Below are 14831 nucleotides of genomic sequence, written 5' to 3'. Positions count from 1 at the left end.
CGAACTGGCGACCTTCGCATTACATGCTATGTTGATTAGACATATTAGTACGACGCTCTAACCAACTGAGCTAAGCGAGCTGAGCTGTTGTTGAAAGGTGCATATGGAATTGACACTGTGTACGTTGTCGGGACGCACCTGCCGTGATTAGGTGGGTGTTGCTTTTGATTAAAAGTTGCTCATGAGGAAAGTGGAGTAGATTCTTTCAGGTGTGTTTTCTCGTGATGCTCAGAACGGAAGCATCGGGTTCGAGATTTGAAGCACTTTAGTTCAATTATTGATGACTACGGTACCTAAGAGCTAGTACATTCATTTCAGTTTAGCAAATGCTGAACTTAAAATACCTCCCTTGAATGTAAGACATCACAAAAGCTTTATTGTAACTGCTGGCCGACGGAAATTAACGCAGGCTATATTCCACCAAATCGGTTCAGTACAGCACAGCACCTGAGGTACCTCAATTATCGACAGATTGACCACGCGTTTATTGATCCTTCCAATCAAACTTGGCCCACAACACATTGCCCACTATATTGCTTCGTGACTCGAGCGACAGGTCGCCTGGCTATTTCTTTGTCTGCTTTGTTCCGCATTCACTCGTGACTTTTGATCACTATCGCAAACGCCATCAATCACCATGTCTTCCTCACCTTCACCTTCAACCATCAAGGCCGTGCAGGCCGTGTCGCTCTTCACCATAGCGGCATCCAGCGGCGCCAAGCTTGGCCTTTCCATCTTTGCGGTGCCCCGCCTTCTTGAATCCCCGGGCCCACTGATGCTCCAGCAATGGGATAGGATGTTCGTGTCGGGCCGCGCCATCCTGCCCGCCGCTGACGTGCTCTCGGCCCTGGGCTTCTCGTACCTGGCCTACTCGCGCGTCTTTGGCGAGCGGACCGCCAAGATGTACGCCCTCGCCGCCGCCCTCTCGGTGGGCATCGTCCCGTACACGATTTTGGTCATGTCGAGGACCAACAACAAGCTGCGTCGCCGCGCGGAGCTGACCAAGTCCATGTCCATCACGGACGAGACGTTGGAGTCGGCCGAGGTGCGCGAGAGTGACAAGTTCCTTGTCGACCACTGGGGTGTACTGAATCTCGGCCGCACTGCCATGTTGGCCGCCGCGGGTCTGATTGGGCTGTATGCGTCGCTTTGATTTCCTAGGTGATTTGATCAGAGACATTCGACGGCTGTCCGGACAAGAGGAAAACCAAGATCCAAGGCCGTATCACAAGTATACGGTCACAAGACTGTCTCACTGTTTTGGGGGTTTCGTTTCGTGGGCTCAGAAGCCACAGTGAGGTGTCAAGTGTACGAACTTCATCCGTACAGGTCCTCTTTGCGTTTGCGGATGATTGATTACTGTCATTGTTCAACATGCCTTGGTTGTACTACACCTGGGGTTTTGTATAGTCTTGTTGGACCGAGTTTGTCCCTGGTCCTTTCAACATTGAGGTGTGATGTTTTGTTTTGTCATGGTTTGGCATTTGGCTTAACGTGTACCAACTAACCACAACTGATATATGGTATAAACGATTTTTTTCAGGGTCAAAGTCCGTTCAACCGAGTATAACAAACTGCCGACGTGATTTCCAAGCTCGCTAATACGAGAAACCCACCTGTAACCAAAGAACACACCCATTACAGAATATGTTTAGCCCGAGAATAAAGCAAAGAAACACCCCAATACAAGCTCATGATTACATTCAAAAGATCCCAGAAACAAAAAGACAAATCCCCCGATATCCTCATCCCTCCTCTCATCCACTCACCTCCGCCTTGGACTCTCCAGCCGTGTGCCACAGACGATCCCGCATCTGCGCAGACAGCTCATAGCTCACCGCCATCCCCCGCGGGACCATCCTCAAGTTGAGCGGCTTCTTCTCGTACAGCATCCACACCCGCTGGTCCGCCCAATCCTCGCTGTCGCGCATCAGCTCCATGTCAAAGTTCCAGACGAGCCTGGCCAGCGTCAACCGCGTCTCCATGTACGCCAAACCACGACCCAGACATCCGCGCGACCCAACCCCAAACGGCTGAAACACGGCCTTGTTGTCGCCTGCAAACACGGAAACGTCCTCGTATGCCTCCAGGGCCTCCCGCTTGGACAACCACCGCTCCGGGCGGAACGACCACGGCTCGGCAAAATTCCGTGCCGAGTGGTAGGCCGCCCAGTGCGTCACCTGCAGCGACGTGCCCGGCGCTAGGAACTTGCCGTCGACGACGGCGCCGCCTGCGCCTACCTTGCGGTCGATGCCCGAGGGCAGCGGCGGGCGCATGCGCAGCGATTCGGTGATGACGGCGTTGAGGTACGGCAGCTTGCTCACGACGGCGTTGCAGATCTCCGACTCTTCGGCAAACGCACCCCTGACCTCGCGGACCAGCCGGCCCATGGCCTTGGGGTTGCGCAGCAGGAAGTAGGCGGCGGCCGTGATGAGGCCCGCCGACGTCTCGGACCCGGCTATCACCATGATCTGAGAGTCGGCAAAGAGCTCCGGTAGCGACAGCCGGTTCTTGTGCTTGCTCTCGCCGGCGGCCTCGGTGTCGATGGTGGTGTGGGCCAGGATCTGCGTCATAAAGTCGGGACGATCCGTGGTGCGGGCGATGCGGCGGTTGACCTTGTCCTTGGCTAGTGATACGTGCCTCTTGGCCTCTTCCATGATGCGCCGTGGGACCAGCATCTCGATAAACACGCCGAGGTTGCCCATGGTGCTCATTATCTGGCCGTACATCATCATGTGCAGACGGGACATAAGGTAGTCAACCCAGGGGTGTAGTCTGTGCGAAGGGGCAATCAGCCTTGTTTCTGGAAGGGTCGGTGTGAGAGCCCTCATCAGAAGGATGAACTCACCTCGATTCCAGCAGACAGTCAAACGACTCGCCGAACGTCAAATCGCCGATGATGTCAAAGGTGGTATAGTTCATCCACAGCCAGAGATCAACCACATCCCCCGACTTCTCCTTCATCCGGGTGACCAGCAGGTCCAGATACTTTGCAACGACGGGCTCCTGTTCCCTGAGCGACCTGTCAGAAAAGGCCGGCGACAGAACCCTACGATGACGGGCGTGCTCGTCGTTGCCGACCCACAGGAAGCCGCTGGCGCCAAACAGCTCCTTCTCTGCTTGGCCGTAGGCAGGGTTCGTCGGGATCTGGCCCTTGTGTCCGGCCGTGATGTCGGTCCAGGCCGTGGCGGTCGTGTATGACAGCTGCCAGGGTGCGATACGTACGACGTCGCCGTACTTCTCGTGCGCTTCGTGCAGGCAGTGGTTGATGTTGCCCGTCAGCTGCTGGTAGACCTTGAACGAGTCGAAGGCCCGGTACATGAGAGGACCGGGGAAGGCGGCCAAGGGGTGGAACCAGATGTTGTAGATGAATATGTAGGTGGGGATTGCGAGAAGCTGGGTTCGGGAAGAGGGAAGGGTGGTCATTTGTTAGACTGGCTTTCCTCTTGAAAAGGGGGTGAGGGATATGTGAGTATGATTGGGACTTGAGTATCTCACAATAACCGCTGTGATCAGAAGCCATTCCCAGAAGCCAAGATTGAGCAATGCGCTCTTGGCCAAAGCCATCATATCAACAAGAGAGACCGTGTGCATCTTATCTCTCAGGGACGTCATGACTGAAAGGGGTTCAAGTTTTGATAGAGCAAGTACATGCCCCATAGCAGATATGGATCCTCGAAGAGCGAAGCTGAAAAGTCTCAGGATGATAACCTGAGGGGATAGCAAGGAGGCGATGACTAGAAAGTCAGAGACTTTAGGAGTCCTAGCAGCAACATTCTTTCCAGTGACATGCTGTGGAAGCAAGCTATTTATTGATGACGGGCTCATCTTATTCGTCATTCTCCGAGGAGTGGGTGTGATGGATGATGATAGAAGGCGGCCAAGTCATCCCGCATCAGAACTTCTGAATGAGATCTGAGAACAAAAAAAGCGCCCGCCAAGGGATCGTTGGGGGTGAATTTCAAAGCTCTGATTCATCGGTCTGTCCGGGGGCCCATCACCAGGGGGAAGGATGCAACCCACATATGTATGGTAATTATGGCCCTGCATATCTTTTTGAGAAGTTTGGATGGTGTGTGGACTGACTGCTCTTGATTTGCCCCCTTGGCAGCTTTGTCCCCCAACCAAGAGGCGTGGCGGCTATCATTCCAGCTGCAATATATCAGAACTTTTTTTTCTTTGTCTCAGAAACAGGTTAGGCCCAACGGTTTCTGTGGTGTGACTATGCAAGCTTGTTGCAGGAGCATAGACAAAAACAAACTGTGTGCACCCGTATCAAGTTTTTGATTCATCAGTTTGAACTAATAGGTGAAGGGGAATATGAAATTCACTCAAAAAAAGGAGGGAAAAAAAAAAGAACGTCGTTGGTGCGCATCGCGCCGAGTTGACTTGCTGCAGGTTGTAGCAGGGCGAGCATGACCGTACGACAATTGCCCAGTTGGGGTGGTCAAACTGAGCAAACATGGCCTGCCGGGGATGCGGATGCAAGGGAGGAATGTCTTGAGGGGGACATGGAGAACAGTATTCATGTGCGTTGGGTGCGTAGCCTCGCTGTTGCAGTAAACCGATTGGCCGCCCAGGTTTACAATAGTGAGGGACTTTAGCCGGCTGAGTTGTTACGGCAGCTGACTCAACTTTGTCTCTAGATCCAGCCTTCAAGGAGATCCATCACGTATTCGGGGGGTTATATCCGTAGGATAGATTTGGTGGCTTGTAAGGCACGATAATGCTCAAAGAAAGAAAAAAAAATACTCAAAAAGCCACAAAGGCGGCGCAATATGACCAATGACGAGTCTCATCAGTCCAACATCTCCTAGTTCACATTTGTTCCCACTTCTCCTTCACATAAAAGTCAACGCAAGCCCAGCCGTCAGCTCACGGGAGGTCGCATATTGAGATGTGTATGTCTCAACCTTCTTGGCTCAGGTTATGGTGCGGATCTTTTATACCGCCTGTCGCATCGCAAACAAAAATTGTCTCCTGTCTCCAAGCCAAAAAAAGTGATCCAGGCAACCTTCCGAGATCCAGGAAAGTGGCGATACGAAAGGGACAAGACGAAAAAGAAGAAAAAAACGCAGCAGTGTGTAACCGGGAAATTTCCGAGCTCGCCGACCGGGTATTGACACCGCTTATATAGGAAAAACCAGCTCACGTCGATGCAGCTATCCGCCATAGTGTAACCGAGCAAGGAAGCATGAGAACTAAAAGAGAAGGAGTATGTATGAGAAGGGGGAAAAAAATCAAGACTGGATAAAAATGAGCAGCAAGAATTACATATCAGCGTGGCACCGCATTAAAGTAGGCGAGCCCAAGAATCAACCTGTAAGAAAATTCGTTTCCGTCTCGCTGCGAAACAATAGATGGACACTTTTGACCACATATCAACCTCCAGGTCAACAGCGTGGCATCAGCATGCAGTGTGACCTCATCTACTGTGTTACTGAGACCCGCGGCCGGATTCAGTGATACATTGTGTAACTTGAGCTATTCAGGGCCATGTGCCGCATATCCCCACACCGTCTACTGCACGACCCCCAAGACTTCCCGCGGCCATGGTTAGCTGCCGTATTGTAAGAATAGCTCTCCTTTTCGTTACTTTGTCCCGTATCCGAAACTGGCTTCAAATCCGATAGGTGATGTTCTTGGTCCGAACCCACTCGCCCAATCCATCGGCGGCATTGAACCGCCCGAACCCGCTAGCCTTGGCACCGCCGTGGGGCAGGCCGGACTCGTCGTGCACGCTCATGCTGTTGATGTGCACGGCTCCCGTCTCGATGCCGTGGGCCAGCCGTAATGCCCTGCGCAGATCGTTGGTGAAGACGGCAGACGTCAGGCCGTACTCTGTGTCGTTGGCGATCCGTAGAGCCTCCTCCTCGCTGTTGACCTCGATAAGCGACACCGTCGGCCCGAAGCTCTCGGTCATATAGATATCCATGTCTGGAGTCACGCCGCGGATGGCCACAGGCCGCATGGAGTGGGCGTTGGCTTCCTTGGCCTCAGCGTCACCGACAACCACCTCGGCGCCCTTGGAGAGGGCATCCTTGAGCAGTTCGTGGTTCCTCGCGACGCCCTGTGCCTGGACCAGGACGGGTGCGTCGGCGCTGGATGGGAAGAACTTGTTGACGCAGGCTGCAAACTTGCCCCGGAACTGCTCCGCCACGGCCTCGTGCACGATGATGCGCTCCGTGCTCATGCAGATCTGGCCCGACGCGAGGTACGCACCAAGAGCGCACTGCGCCGCAGCGTTGTCGAGGTCAGCGTCCTCCCAAACGATGGCCGGTGCTTTGCCACCAAGCTCGAGCAGGAGGGGCTTGAGGTGCTCGCCAGACAGGCGGCCAATGATGCGCCCGACCGACGTGCTACCGGTAAAGTTGATCTTTTTCATGTGCTTGTGGGCGATGAGGGTCTCGGTCACCGCGGGTGCCGTCTCTCTGCTGCAAAAGACCAGGCTCAGAGCGCCTTCGGGGACTCCGGCCTCGGCAAGGACGGAGCAGATACCCCACATGGTCCGGGGGCTCAGCTCGGACCCCTTGAAGACGACCGTGTTGCCCACGGCGAGAGGGAACAGGACTGAGCGCATGCCGAGGATGTAAGGGGCGTTCCAGGGGGCCATGGCCAGGACGACACCGTAAGGCTCCTTGACCACCATAGCACTGACGTTGATATCCCGAGTGGGCGGGATGGCACCTGTTACGGCATCCGAGATGCGCCCGGCGACGTCGACGAGCATGTCGTGGGTGTTGTCGAGGTTGAAGTTGGCCCAATCTTTAGATGCAGCCGTCTCAGTCTCCATGTAGCTCGCGAGCTCCTCCTTGCGCTTGGCGAGGATTTCGGCAGCCTTGAGTAATATGCCACGCCTCTCGGCTGGGGTCTTGCGCTTCCAGCCATTCAGAGCGGCAGCGGCAGCCTCGACTGCCTCCTCGGCGTCGGCCACAGTCGCGTTGCTGCATTGGTGAACAGTCTCGCCGGTTGCAGGAGAAACGACTGGGAAAGTGTCGCTGGTGATCTTTTCTTTGCCGCCGATCAAGAGCGGTACTGTATAGTCCTTTTCTCCCCCCATGGTGGTCGGTTTGGTAACGAGTTTGCTTGTGAGAAGGTTCCCAAAACTTGTTTGATGAATAAATCTGACCCGGGTGTTTGATCAGGTTGATGATGGTCAGAACGAGAATAAGATGAGAACGACAACAAGATGAGAACGACAATAAGATGAGAGAAGAAGGTAAGCAATGACCGTTTAAGGAAAATGCTTGCTTGCCCCTCGGCTTAGAACCAAAAAAAAGGTACGCCCGGATATCTACTAGCATCTCCACTCAATATTTGGCCTCCGTAAGAAAAACCCCGCATTTGACTGAGATTGGCGTCCTCTCGGGATCCTTCATCCTGGTGAGCTTCATTGTAATTATTGCGTCAGCAGTATAACATTTTTTGGGTCCCCGGACGAATAAAAGCTGACAAGATAGATATCTTAAAGGGGTTGCAATCTCGTCGAATAAAAGCACCATGTCAAACGGTTGGATATCCCCTGCCGTGTCTATATGCCGCCCACACAAGGTTTTTTGGGGTTATTTTTTTCTTTTCTTGGCTCGGGAAGTGCGGGGTATGGGGTCAAAGGGCATGCATAGTTGGAAGGAATAGTCAAAACACTCCATACATAGGCAAAGTACCAGCCTGATGTATGAGAAAACAAAGCGTTGCATGAATGTGGGTTTATTCTTAGAGTTCAGAAATGACAAATAACGGTACCAAAAAAAAAAAAAAACAAATAACCAGAGCGTAAAAGGTAAGCATGATGCTCCCTGCATTTACCACCTACGCTCGCATCCACGTGAACCCGCCCCACACCCCCTTTTCCCCTCACTTGTCTATCTCTTCCAGGTCTTCCCCATCTGATTTAGACCGTATCCACTGTGACCAGTCCTCTGGCACCAGGTTAGCCGTCTCTGGATGCTCCACAACCTCCAACTGCCTCCATGCCAGGTACTCGAGAGCCCAGCTGAGATCCGCCAGTGTCATGTCCTCCATCTTCTGCACCTCGAGCGTTCGGATATGACGTCCACCGAGCGGGCCTCCCACATCCACCGCCTTCATCGAGAAGAACAACTCAGTCCGCCGAAACAGCACAATTGGCCCCTTCCAGAAAAGGTTATCCTCCTGCATGTGCTGGTCGGGGTCGAAGAATCCTTTTATCGAGTCAAACGTCGCAGGACCCAGCTTCCGCAGCAGGCGAGTCACGCACTCGTTGGCAGGATGGAGCAACGAGCTTTGCCGGCGCGCCACGTATAGCCGCGTGCCCCAAAAGGGTCCGGCCAGCTTAATGAACTGCGGCGCGCCGCCCATCATGACGCCGAGGTTGTAAAGGGGATCCTGGCGCCAGACAAAAGTTGTCCGTAAAATCCCATCATGGCGCTGCTGGGGTCGGTTGCTGAATCCACCCCCGTAACTGATCCAAATCGGCTTGGGTGCCGTTCCATCCACAGGGAGCTCAATGCCGATACATCTGGGCTCCTTGCTCTTCAATGCCGGCTTCTGAAGTTTCCGAATGAACTGGTACTGGCTGCACAGTATGATGTGGACCAGCCAGTCTTTCTTGCGGCATCGCTCGGAACAGTACCAGGCACTCCGGCACAACTCGCATGGGGTCAGGCCGTTGTACATGGACTCCTGCTCCTCCTCGTTTCCCTTTTCGCCCTTCTCCTTGCTGCCTTGGTCGAGACCTCGGTTGCTCACATTCTTCTCACATACGTGACAGACCCATACACTGCGACGATGCTCAAGCATCGAGTCCATGCCCCGCCTATGATTCCTTGTTAGCAAAGATGTAAAAAGAATTAGGCGAAGAAACCGTAACTTGCGCCAGAAATATCTACTCTAGTGTGTCGTAGCAATCGGCCTTGTTCGCCGCCAAGAGCTCTTGATCATGTTCCAAAAGATTGCTATGATTCCCGATCGGCAATGGTCTCATCGCCCAAGGCCGAGGATCCGGCACGTATTTTCCTGCTGCGGTGGGCATGTTGGTATAGTAGTGCAAATTCTGCCTAGGTGCTGTTGTATGAATATGATCCCGTTTACCGTCCAAACGAGATCAGAGCAAAATGTTGTTTTCATCACTTACTGGTCGAGTTTCTGCCAATTGCACCAAGCACCAAGCACCAAGCACCAAGCACCAAGCACGATTCAACCAATTAGCAGTTGCGACCCTATTTTCATGTACTGCAGTATCTTGGGGAAGTTGCCAAACAGTATATAGAAGGTCCGTGGATGATGAAGGCTCCTGCATCATCTATCATTGTTTCAAAGAGTCCATAATCGAAAATCAACCAATGTCATCTTGGCCGAGGACTTGTAATAAGCCCTATCCTTAAGAGAAATTTTCCTGATGAATATTGCTGAGCGGGCGGGCTAAGAAGAAAGCTGCATTGAAGTGGGCTAGCAAAAGATTGTTTAAATACGTACAAAGTTCTCGCTGTGCTTGCTGTATTAATGCCTTGCTGTGTCATCATGTCCTCTGAAATGCCAACTGGTGAATGGCAACAGAGCTTCTAAAGTGAAAAAAAAATCCTAGTCCTACAAACGACCACCTATCCTTACTCCAAACCCTTTCTAAAAGTACCGTCTAATAAAGCTCAACAACACTTCTTCGACGTCGTCCAAGGAAAACAAGGCACGATTCGGACCTTGTTGTTCCTAGCTGTATGGAATACACACGTCGATCCAGCTGCCCAGGTAGTCAAGTCTGCTCGATTGTCTCTCTTCGCGTCGATAAATCTCCTCAAACTCTTCGTAGCTGAGTTTGCCCCAACCGCCGCGCTTCCGCTGTTCCGCCTCAGCCAGGTCGAGCCTCTTCCACTCTCTCAGCACGTACTGTGTGAACGGAGGTGCGTCTTCGTTCTCCTCCACCTCGTTGTCGCGCTGCGCAATGGACTCGGCATCCTCTGCGGACGTCGACTCGCCGCTGTCGTCGGCATCGTGTTCTGCCGTCACGGAGTGGCGGTGGTTTAAAACGAGTCTATCAATTTGTCGAGCGAAATACGCAACATCTGCGTCGCTATTGGGCCGGAACTGAGGCATGGTGGGATCAAAGTGAGGCGAGTCTTCGATGGGATTTGGAGCATCATTTTGTTCGGCGGCAGTATCATCTCCCATCAGTAGGGTCTGCGACTGTAGATACACCATGTCCTCGTTGGAGGGTTGGATTTCAACAGGCTCGGGGATTCGCCCAATACCAGCTGCCAGCGTATCGGCAGGCATCTCCGGCTCCGGGTGTTGATTCTCGGTCTCCGCCTGAGTAGCTTCGGGTGACGCCTTGGTAGGCTGGTTCAGCCCGTCTTCCGGGTCTAAGCTGACATTCTCAAAGTATTTTCGGTACTTGTCACGGTCGGCCCTTGTTGCGGCCGCCCTAACAGCCAGATCTTCCTTTCTCTTGAAGAGAACATCCAAAAGCTCGTTGAAAGCCTGTTGCGTGACCTGGTATAGTATCTCCTTTCCTGCATCCCTCTCGGCATCGGGTATCTCCATGCCACCCCAGCGCTCAGGCACGCTCCTGGAGGAAGTGGACGGGTTCGAACGGATCTCATAGTCATCTGTGTCTTCGGCAAATCTAACCTTGGAGGACGACCTCGACCTTGGTGACAATGTCCGACGGCTAGGCTCTTTATGATTCTTCCCCCGAGCATTTATCTCATCCGAAGGCCCAGCCGTGGCAAGAACGTCGTCCGACGGGTTCCAACCCTCCGGCGCACTAGCGCCCTCCTCTTCGTCTAGATAGAACTGGCGCCGCTTCCACCTCTCAATCAGCTTTTTGCGGGCAACAATCCTGGTTCTTCTCGTGTTCCGTGCGCGCAATCGCTCATCCTGTTCATCTGCTTCATGTGAATAGTGCAGACGCTGGTCATCGTCGTCACCAAGAAGTCTTCGCAACGGTCCCATTCTGGTCGGTTCGGCAGTGGGAGACAACAAGGTCTGCGCGTTATTTCCATCCCCAAAGACTTGTCCACTGCTGCTTGACTCCCCATTGGCGACGGATTGACCTTCTGCAGCTTGGTCCTCACGATCGCGTTCCTCAAAAGCATGCAGGAAGCTGTCGAGCGTGTTCCGTGGTTCATCGGTGATAACTGATTGAAGCTCCTGGACGCTTCTAGGAGGGTTGAGCAAAGCGTCAGGATACCTCTCAGCAAGGCTGCCTGTGCGCGGCGATTGAGGCCCTGCGGGTTCGTCCGGAGAGAACAGAGGCTCCACGAAGAAAGGCTGCGGTTGACTACCGCGACTGAAAAGGTTCACCAAGATGTCCTCACGAGACGAGGTATCCGGTATGTTCTCGTTGACAGCGCCCGTCTTGTCTCCAGCTAAAGCAACATCACCGTTGTGATGGAATACTTTGCCCTCCATAACCCTGTCTTGGTCGGCGTCGGGAACAGGACCCTCGCGGCCAAAGAAGCTGCTGAGAGGTTGTCTACTAGTAACAAGCTGATGACCCTCTGTGCTACTCAAAACCTGGTCCTCCAGGCCCTCCAGGATGTACTTGTGCATTTGTTTGAATAAGACGTAGTATGCTCTGAACAGACGTAAAAAGTCCCGCCTGTCAACATAGCCATCGCCATCGACGTCGTAACCTTCAAAGATGCGCCTTAGCTTATCTGGCCGTTTCCTGTATGCGAGACCGTGAAGGAACTCGGCAAAGCCGATAAGATCATCCTTGTTGGTGTCATAAAAGGCAAACATGCGGTCGTGTATCAGGTTTGGCGATGCATTCCTGTAACCTCCAGAAGGCACCAAGCAACGCTCAAAAGTCTTGCGGTCCATGGCGAGGTACAGGTCATCCGGGTCGTCCCTCCATTCTGTGTTCGCGATGAAGGTCCATTGCTCCCAGAAAGTCTCAAGCTCTGGCCGCTCAAATCCAGTCTCTCGAGAAAGCTTTATCATCAGTTCGCGAGGTAGAATCCGTTGGCAATTGTCTGGATCACCGGGATAGACAACGGGCTGCATTTGACGAGGACCAAAAGGCGGCGCAGGTACCTTGACCTTGTAAAAGATGTGTGTCTTGATGTGCAAGCCCTGGGATTCGCACGTCTCGCAGAGGTCAAAGTCGGCGCAGTTGGCGCACCGATACCGCACTCCGCGAATGGGCACTATACCACAAGCGTTGCATGCGCAGCCTCGGTGAACGTAGGAATTCCGGCGTGCGTTGTCCTCCGAGACCCTGAACAGCAGGCTGACCATGTTCTGGCCGGCGCGTTCGAGCGGCGGCTGTGCATCGTCCCACCAATCTGGCACAAGCTCATCGGCTATCGTCTCTCCATCTGCCGGTGGCCTCACCGAGCCGTCGCGAGACTCGCGGCCGTCAATCTCGAGGCGATTCTCACGGTCTTGGTCGGCATCGTCGTGTGATTCGGCAGAGGTGGTCGAAGCTGTCGAGGCCGCACGTCGCCGTGGCGGTCGCCGTCTGCGGACAGCATTACTGCGATGCAGGCCAGTCGGGCCCACCGATTCTGCACTAGACTCTCGATAGAGGTATACACCGAGGCTCAAGGCAGCGACTGCGGAGACAAGGGCTATGGCGAATCGCGGTCGCGTCAATGTCGTGGCCATAGAGCTTGATGAATCCATACTGCTCCTCTTAAGAAGTTTGTAAGCTACATCGAGCCGACGACTAGATATGTAGCTGCTAGTATTGGGTGTTCTGGTTGCTGAGATGGGTTGTGTGAAGTATGCAGGGATAACTTCGTTACTCCCTCGTTTGTTGTCCAACTTTGGTGTTTGAAAACACTGCAGCGCCTAGGCAAGCAATTGTCGAGCTAGTCCGTGCAGGGGTGCGTCACTTTGGATCGCTGATCCCTTCCGCCCTTGTACCACTGGTCCGTGCTTGGGCCCTCTAAAATTCAGCTTCGCTCCGCAAGACTGAACCCCGACCCATGTCGTGCATGTTAAACTTCCAGCCTCGGCTCGGCTGTTGATGGGGTAGACATTGAAAGTCAAGTTCCCCAACCAGGACGACTCAAAACAACTGCTGTCATTGACTTCGCATGTGCGAACATTATCTACTTTTCCACCCGGAAATGGCACCGAAACCGTCGTTGTACTTGAAAGCAGCAAGTCGATGAAAGCTATTCATTACCAGCCCCTCTCCCAAACCACCGCGAGTCTCCCTATAACCGACAAGATCCGATGACGAACCCCAACTCAGCCTTTGCCCAGGCGCAGGCCCGCCTCGCCGCCCGCCGACAAGAGCGCGAAACCGAAGCCAGGGCTCGAGTCGCAGCGGCACAGTCGGCATCTCGCCTGCGCACCCAACTAGCAGCCTCCTCCTCACCGATGCTACGGGGTTTTGGCAGCTCGGCGCTGGCTTTCTGGGACGCCGCCACATCTCGCGAAGGCACCAGGCCGGCTTTCCGCGTAGGCCAGGTCGACGCCGAGCTGCTGGACGAAGAGCTTCTGGGTCAACTTCGTGCCCAGGTCAGCGAGGGACTGCGATACCTAGGTGGCGGCGGTACTGGCAGCAGGTTGGGGGACGACTGGGCGCCCGAGATACTGCTGGCCCTGCGTGCGGTGCTGTTCAAGCTTACGATATGGGACCACGATGCGACTTATGGCGCTGCACTGCAAAACTTGAAGTACACCGACGCCAGGAATAGAGGCTCAGTTCCAGTACCACCATCTCGACTGCAAAAGGCCCTCTACGGCACTATGACTGTTTGCGGCAAATATGTGTGGACCAAGTGGGAAGACTGGCTCATTGATCAGGACAACGGTGCCTACGATAGTCAGCAAACAAGACCGGTTGTACAGCGGTTGTCACGACTAACAGAACTGGCTTCCAACATACATGCAGCCGGTGCCCTTGTGTCATTCATGGCTTTTCTCATCAATGGACGATATCGTACATTACTGGATAGAATACTTCGGATGCGCCTTGCGCCACCAACAAGCCAGGTCAGCCGTGAGGTTTCGTTCGAATACCTCAACAGACAACTAGTGTGGCATGCCTTTACCGAGTTTCTGCTATTCGTCCTCCCACTCATCGGCATAAATCGATGGCGCAAGTGGATCACGCGAACCTGGCGGCGGACCAAGGACGCCATCACCGCAGGCACAAATGGTGAAGGCGAAGAGGGCGGCGAGAAGAAGGGCGAGTTCGCATTCCTGCCAGAGCGCACTTGCGCCATCTGCTACCAAGACCAGAACTCGGGTGCCAATACCGAGGAAGAGATACTTGCGGCAGCGGCAGCATCAAGTGGCGTGATTGGCTCCGCACAAACAGACATTACAAATCCATACGAGACAATACCATGCGGTTGTATATACTGCTTCGTGTGCCTGGCCACGCGCCTGGAACGAGAGGAGGGTGACGGCTGGGTCTGTCTGCGATGCGGAGAGATTGTCAAAGAGTGCAAGCCCTGGAGCGGGGATGTGCTGGAGCCGAAATCATCAAATAAAAGATCACCAGGTGCAAAGGCAGTCACCTTTGTAGACGATGTGGTTGTGGTAGAAGATATGCCAAGAGATACGACGTCAGTTTCTGATAAGGTTGACGAGTCGGAAGCAACTGAACCAAGGACCGAGGAGAGCGCAAGATATCGCGAAAGCGATAGTAGCTCGGATGATGGAGGCTCTGAAGCCTATGAAGAGGAGGAAGATGAACTGGGCGACGACCTGCGCAACTAGACTAGGGGATATTATCGGAGTTGTGGCTGTTGACCTCAAAACAATACGCCATGATAAAGACTGCAACTCCAGCTTGCATGCATTCAGACTTGTCCTATCTCTGAAGGCATAAAAGCGGGTAGAGAATCATGAGCAGGCGGCCAATGTTCATATAATGTATCACAACATGTAAC

General features: G+C 53.7%; 6 protein-coding genes across 6 annotated transcripts; 2 read left to right on the top strand and 4 right to left on the bottom strand.

Annotated features, from left to right (window-relative positions):
- Positions 1–234: 234 nt before the first annotated feature.
- Positions 235–3853, bottom strand: PgNI_08666 (uncharacterized protein). Its single transcript, XM_031128661.1, has 3 exons — positions 3499–3853; positions 2849–3396; positions 235–2775 (listed from the first exon to the last, which is right to left on the bottom strand). The coding sequence occupies exons 1-3, from the start codon at positions 3838–3840 to the stop codon at positions 1758–1760; spliced, it is 1908 nt and encodes a 635-aa protein (XP_030978883.1). The 5' UTR covers positions 3841–3853; the 3' UTR covers positions 235–1757.
- On the top strand, positions 638–1153 carry PgNI_08667 (uncharacterized protein; the record flags this gene model as incomplete). Its single annotated transcript, XM_031128662.1, has 1 exon — positions 638–1153. One exon carries the CDS (start codon positions 638–640, stop codon positions 1151–1153), a length of 516 nt encoding a protein of 171 aa, XP_030978882.1.
- A 1767-nt stretch (positions 3854–5620) lies between the features above and the next one.
- PgNI_08665 (uncharacterized protein) lies at positions 5621–7060 on the bottom strand (the record flags this gene model as incomplete). Its single annotated transcript, XM_031128660.1, has 1 exon — positions 5621–7060. One exon carries the CDS (start codon positions 7058–7060, stop codon positions 5621–5623), a length of 1440 nt encoding a protein of 479 aa, XP_030978884.1.
- Positions 7061–7854: 794 nt separating this feature from the next.
- On the bottom strand, positions 7855–9010 carry PgNI_08664 (uncharacterized protein; the record flags this gene model as incomplete). The annotated part of the gene is made up of 2 exons (XM_031128659.1): positions 7855–8794; positions 8868–9010. 2 exons carry the CDS (start codon positions 9008–9010, stop codon positions 7855–7857), a joined length of 1083 nt encoding a protein of 360 aa, XP_030978885.1.
- A 674-nt stretch (positions 9011–9684) lies between these two features.
- PgNI_08663 (uncharacterized protein) lies at positions 9685–12603 on the bottom strand (the record flags this gene model as incomplete). The annotated part of the gene is made up of 1 exon (XM_031128658.1): positions 9685–12603. The coding sequence occupies one exon, from the start codon at positions 12601–12603 to the stop codon at positions 9685–9687; it is 2919 nt and encodes a 972-aa protein (XP_030978886.1).
- A 558-nt stretch (positions 12604–13161) lies between these two features.
- PgNI_08662 (uncharacterized protein) lies at positions 13162–14658 on the top strand (the record flags this gene model as incomplete). Its single annotated transcript, XM_031128657.1, has 1 exon — positions 13162–14658. The coding sequence occupies one exon, from the start codon at positions 13162–13164 to the stop codon at positions 14656–14658; it is 1497 nt and encodes a 498-aa protein (XP_030978887.1).
- Positions 14659–14831: the final 173 nt, after the last annotated feature.

The sequence above is a fragment of the Pyricularia grisea genome (assembly GCF_004355905.1).
Source record: "Pyricularia grisea strain NI907 chromosome V map unlocalized Pyricularia_grisea_NI907_Scaffold_6, whole genome shotgun sequence".
NCBI classification, from domain to species: Eukaryota; Fungi; Ascomycota; class Sordariomycetes; order Magnaporthales; family Pyriculariaceae; genus Pyricularia; species Pyricularia grisea.
Note: the sequence above shows the minus strand (reverse complement) of the source record. Positions and strands in the feature narration are given on the sequence as shown.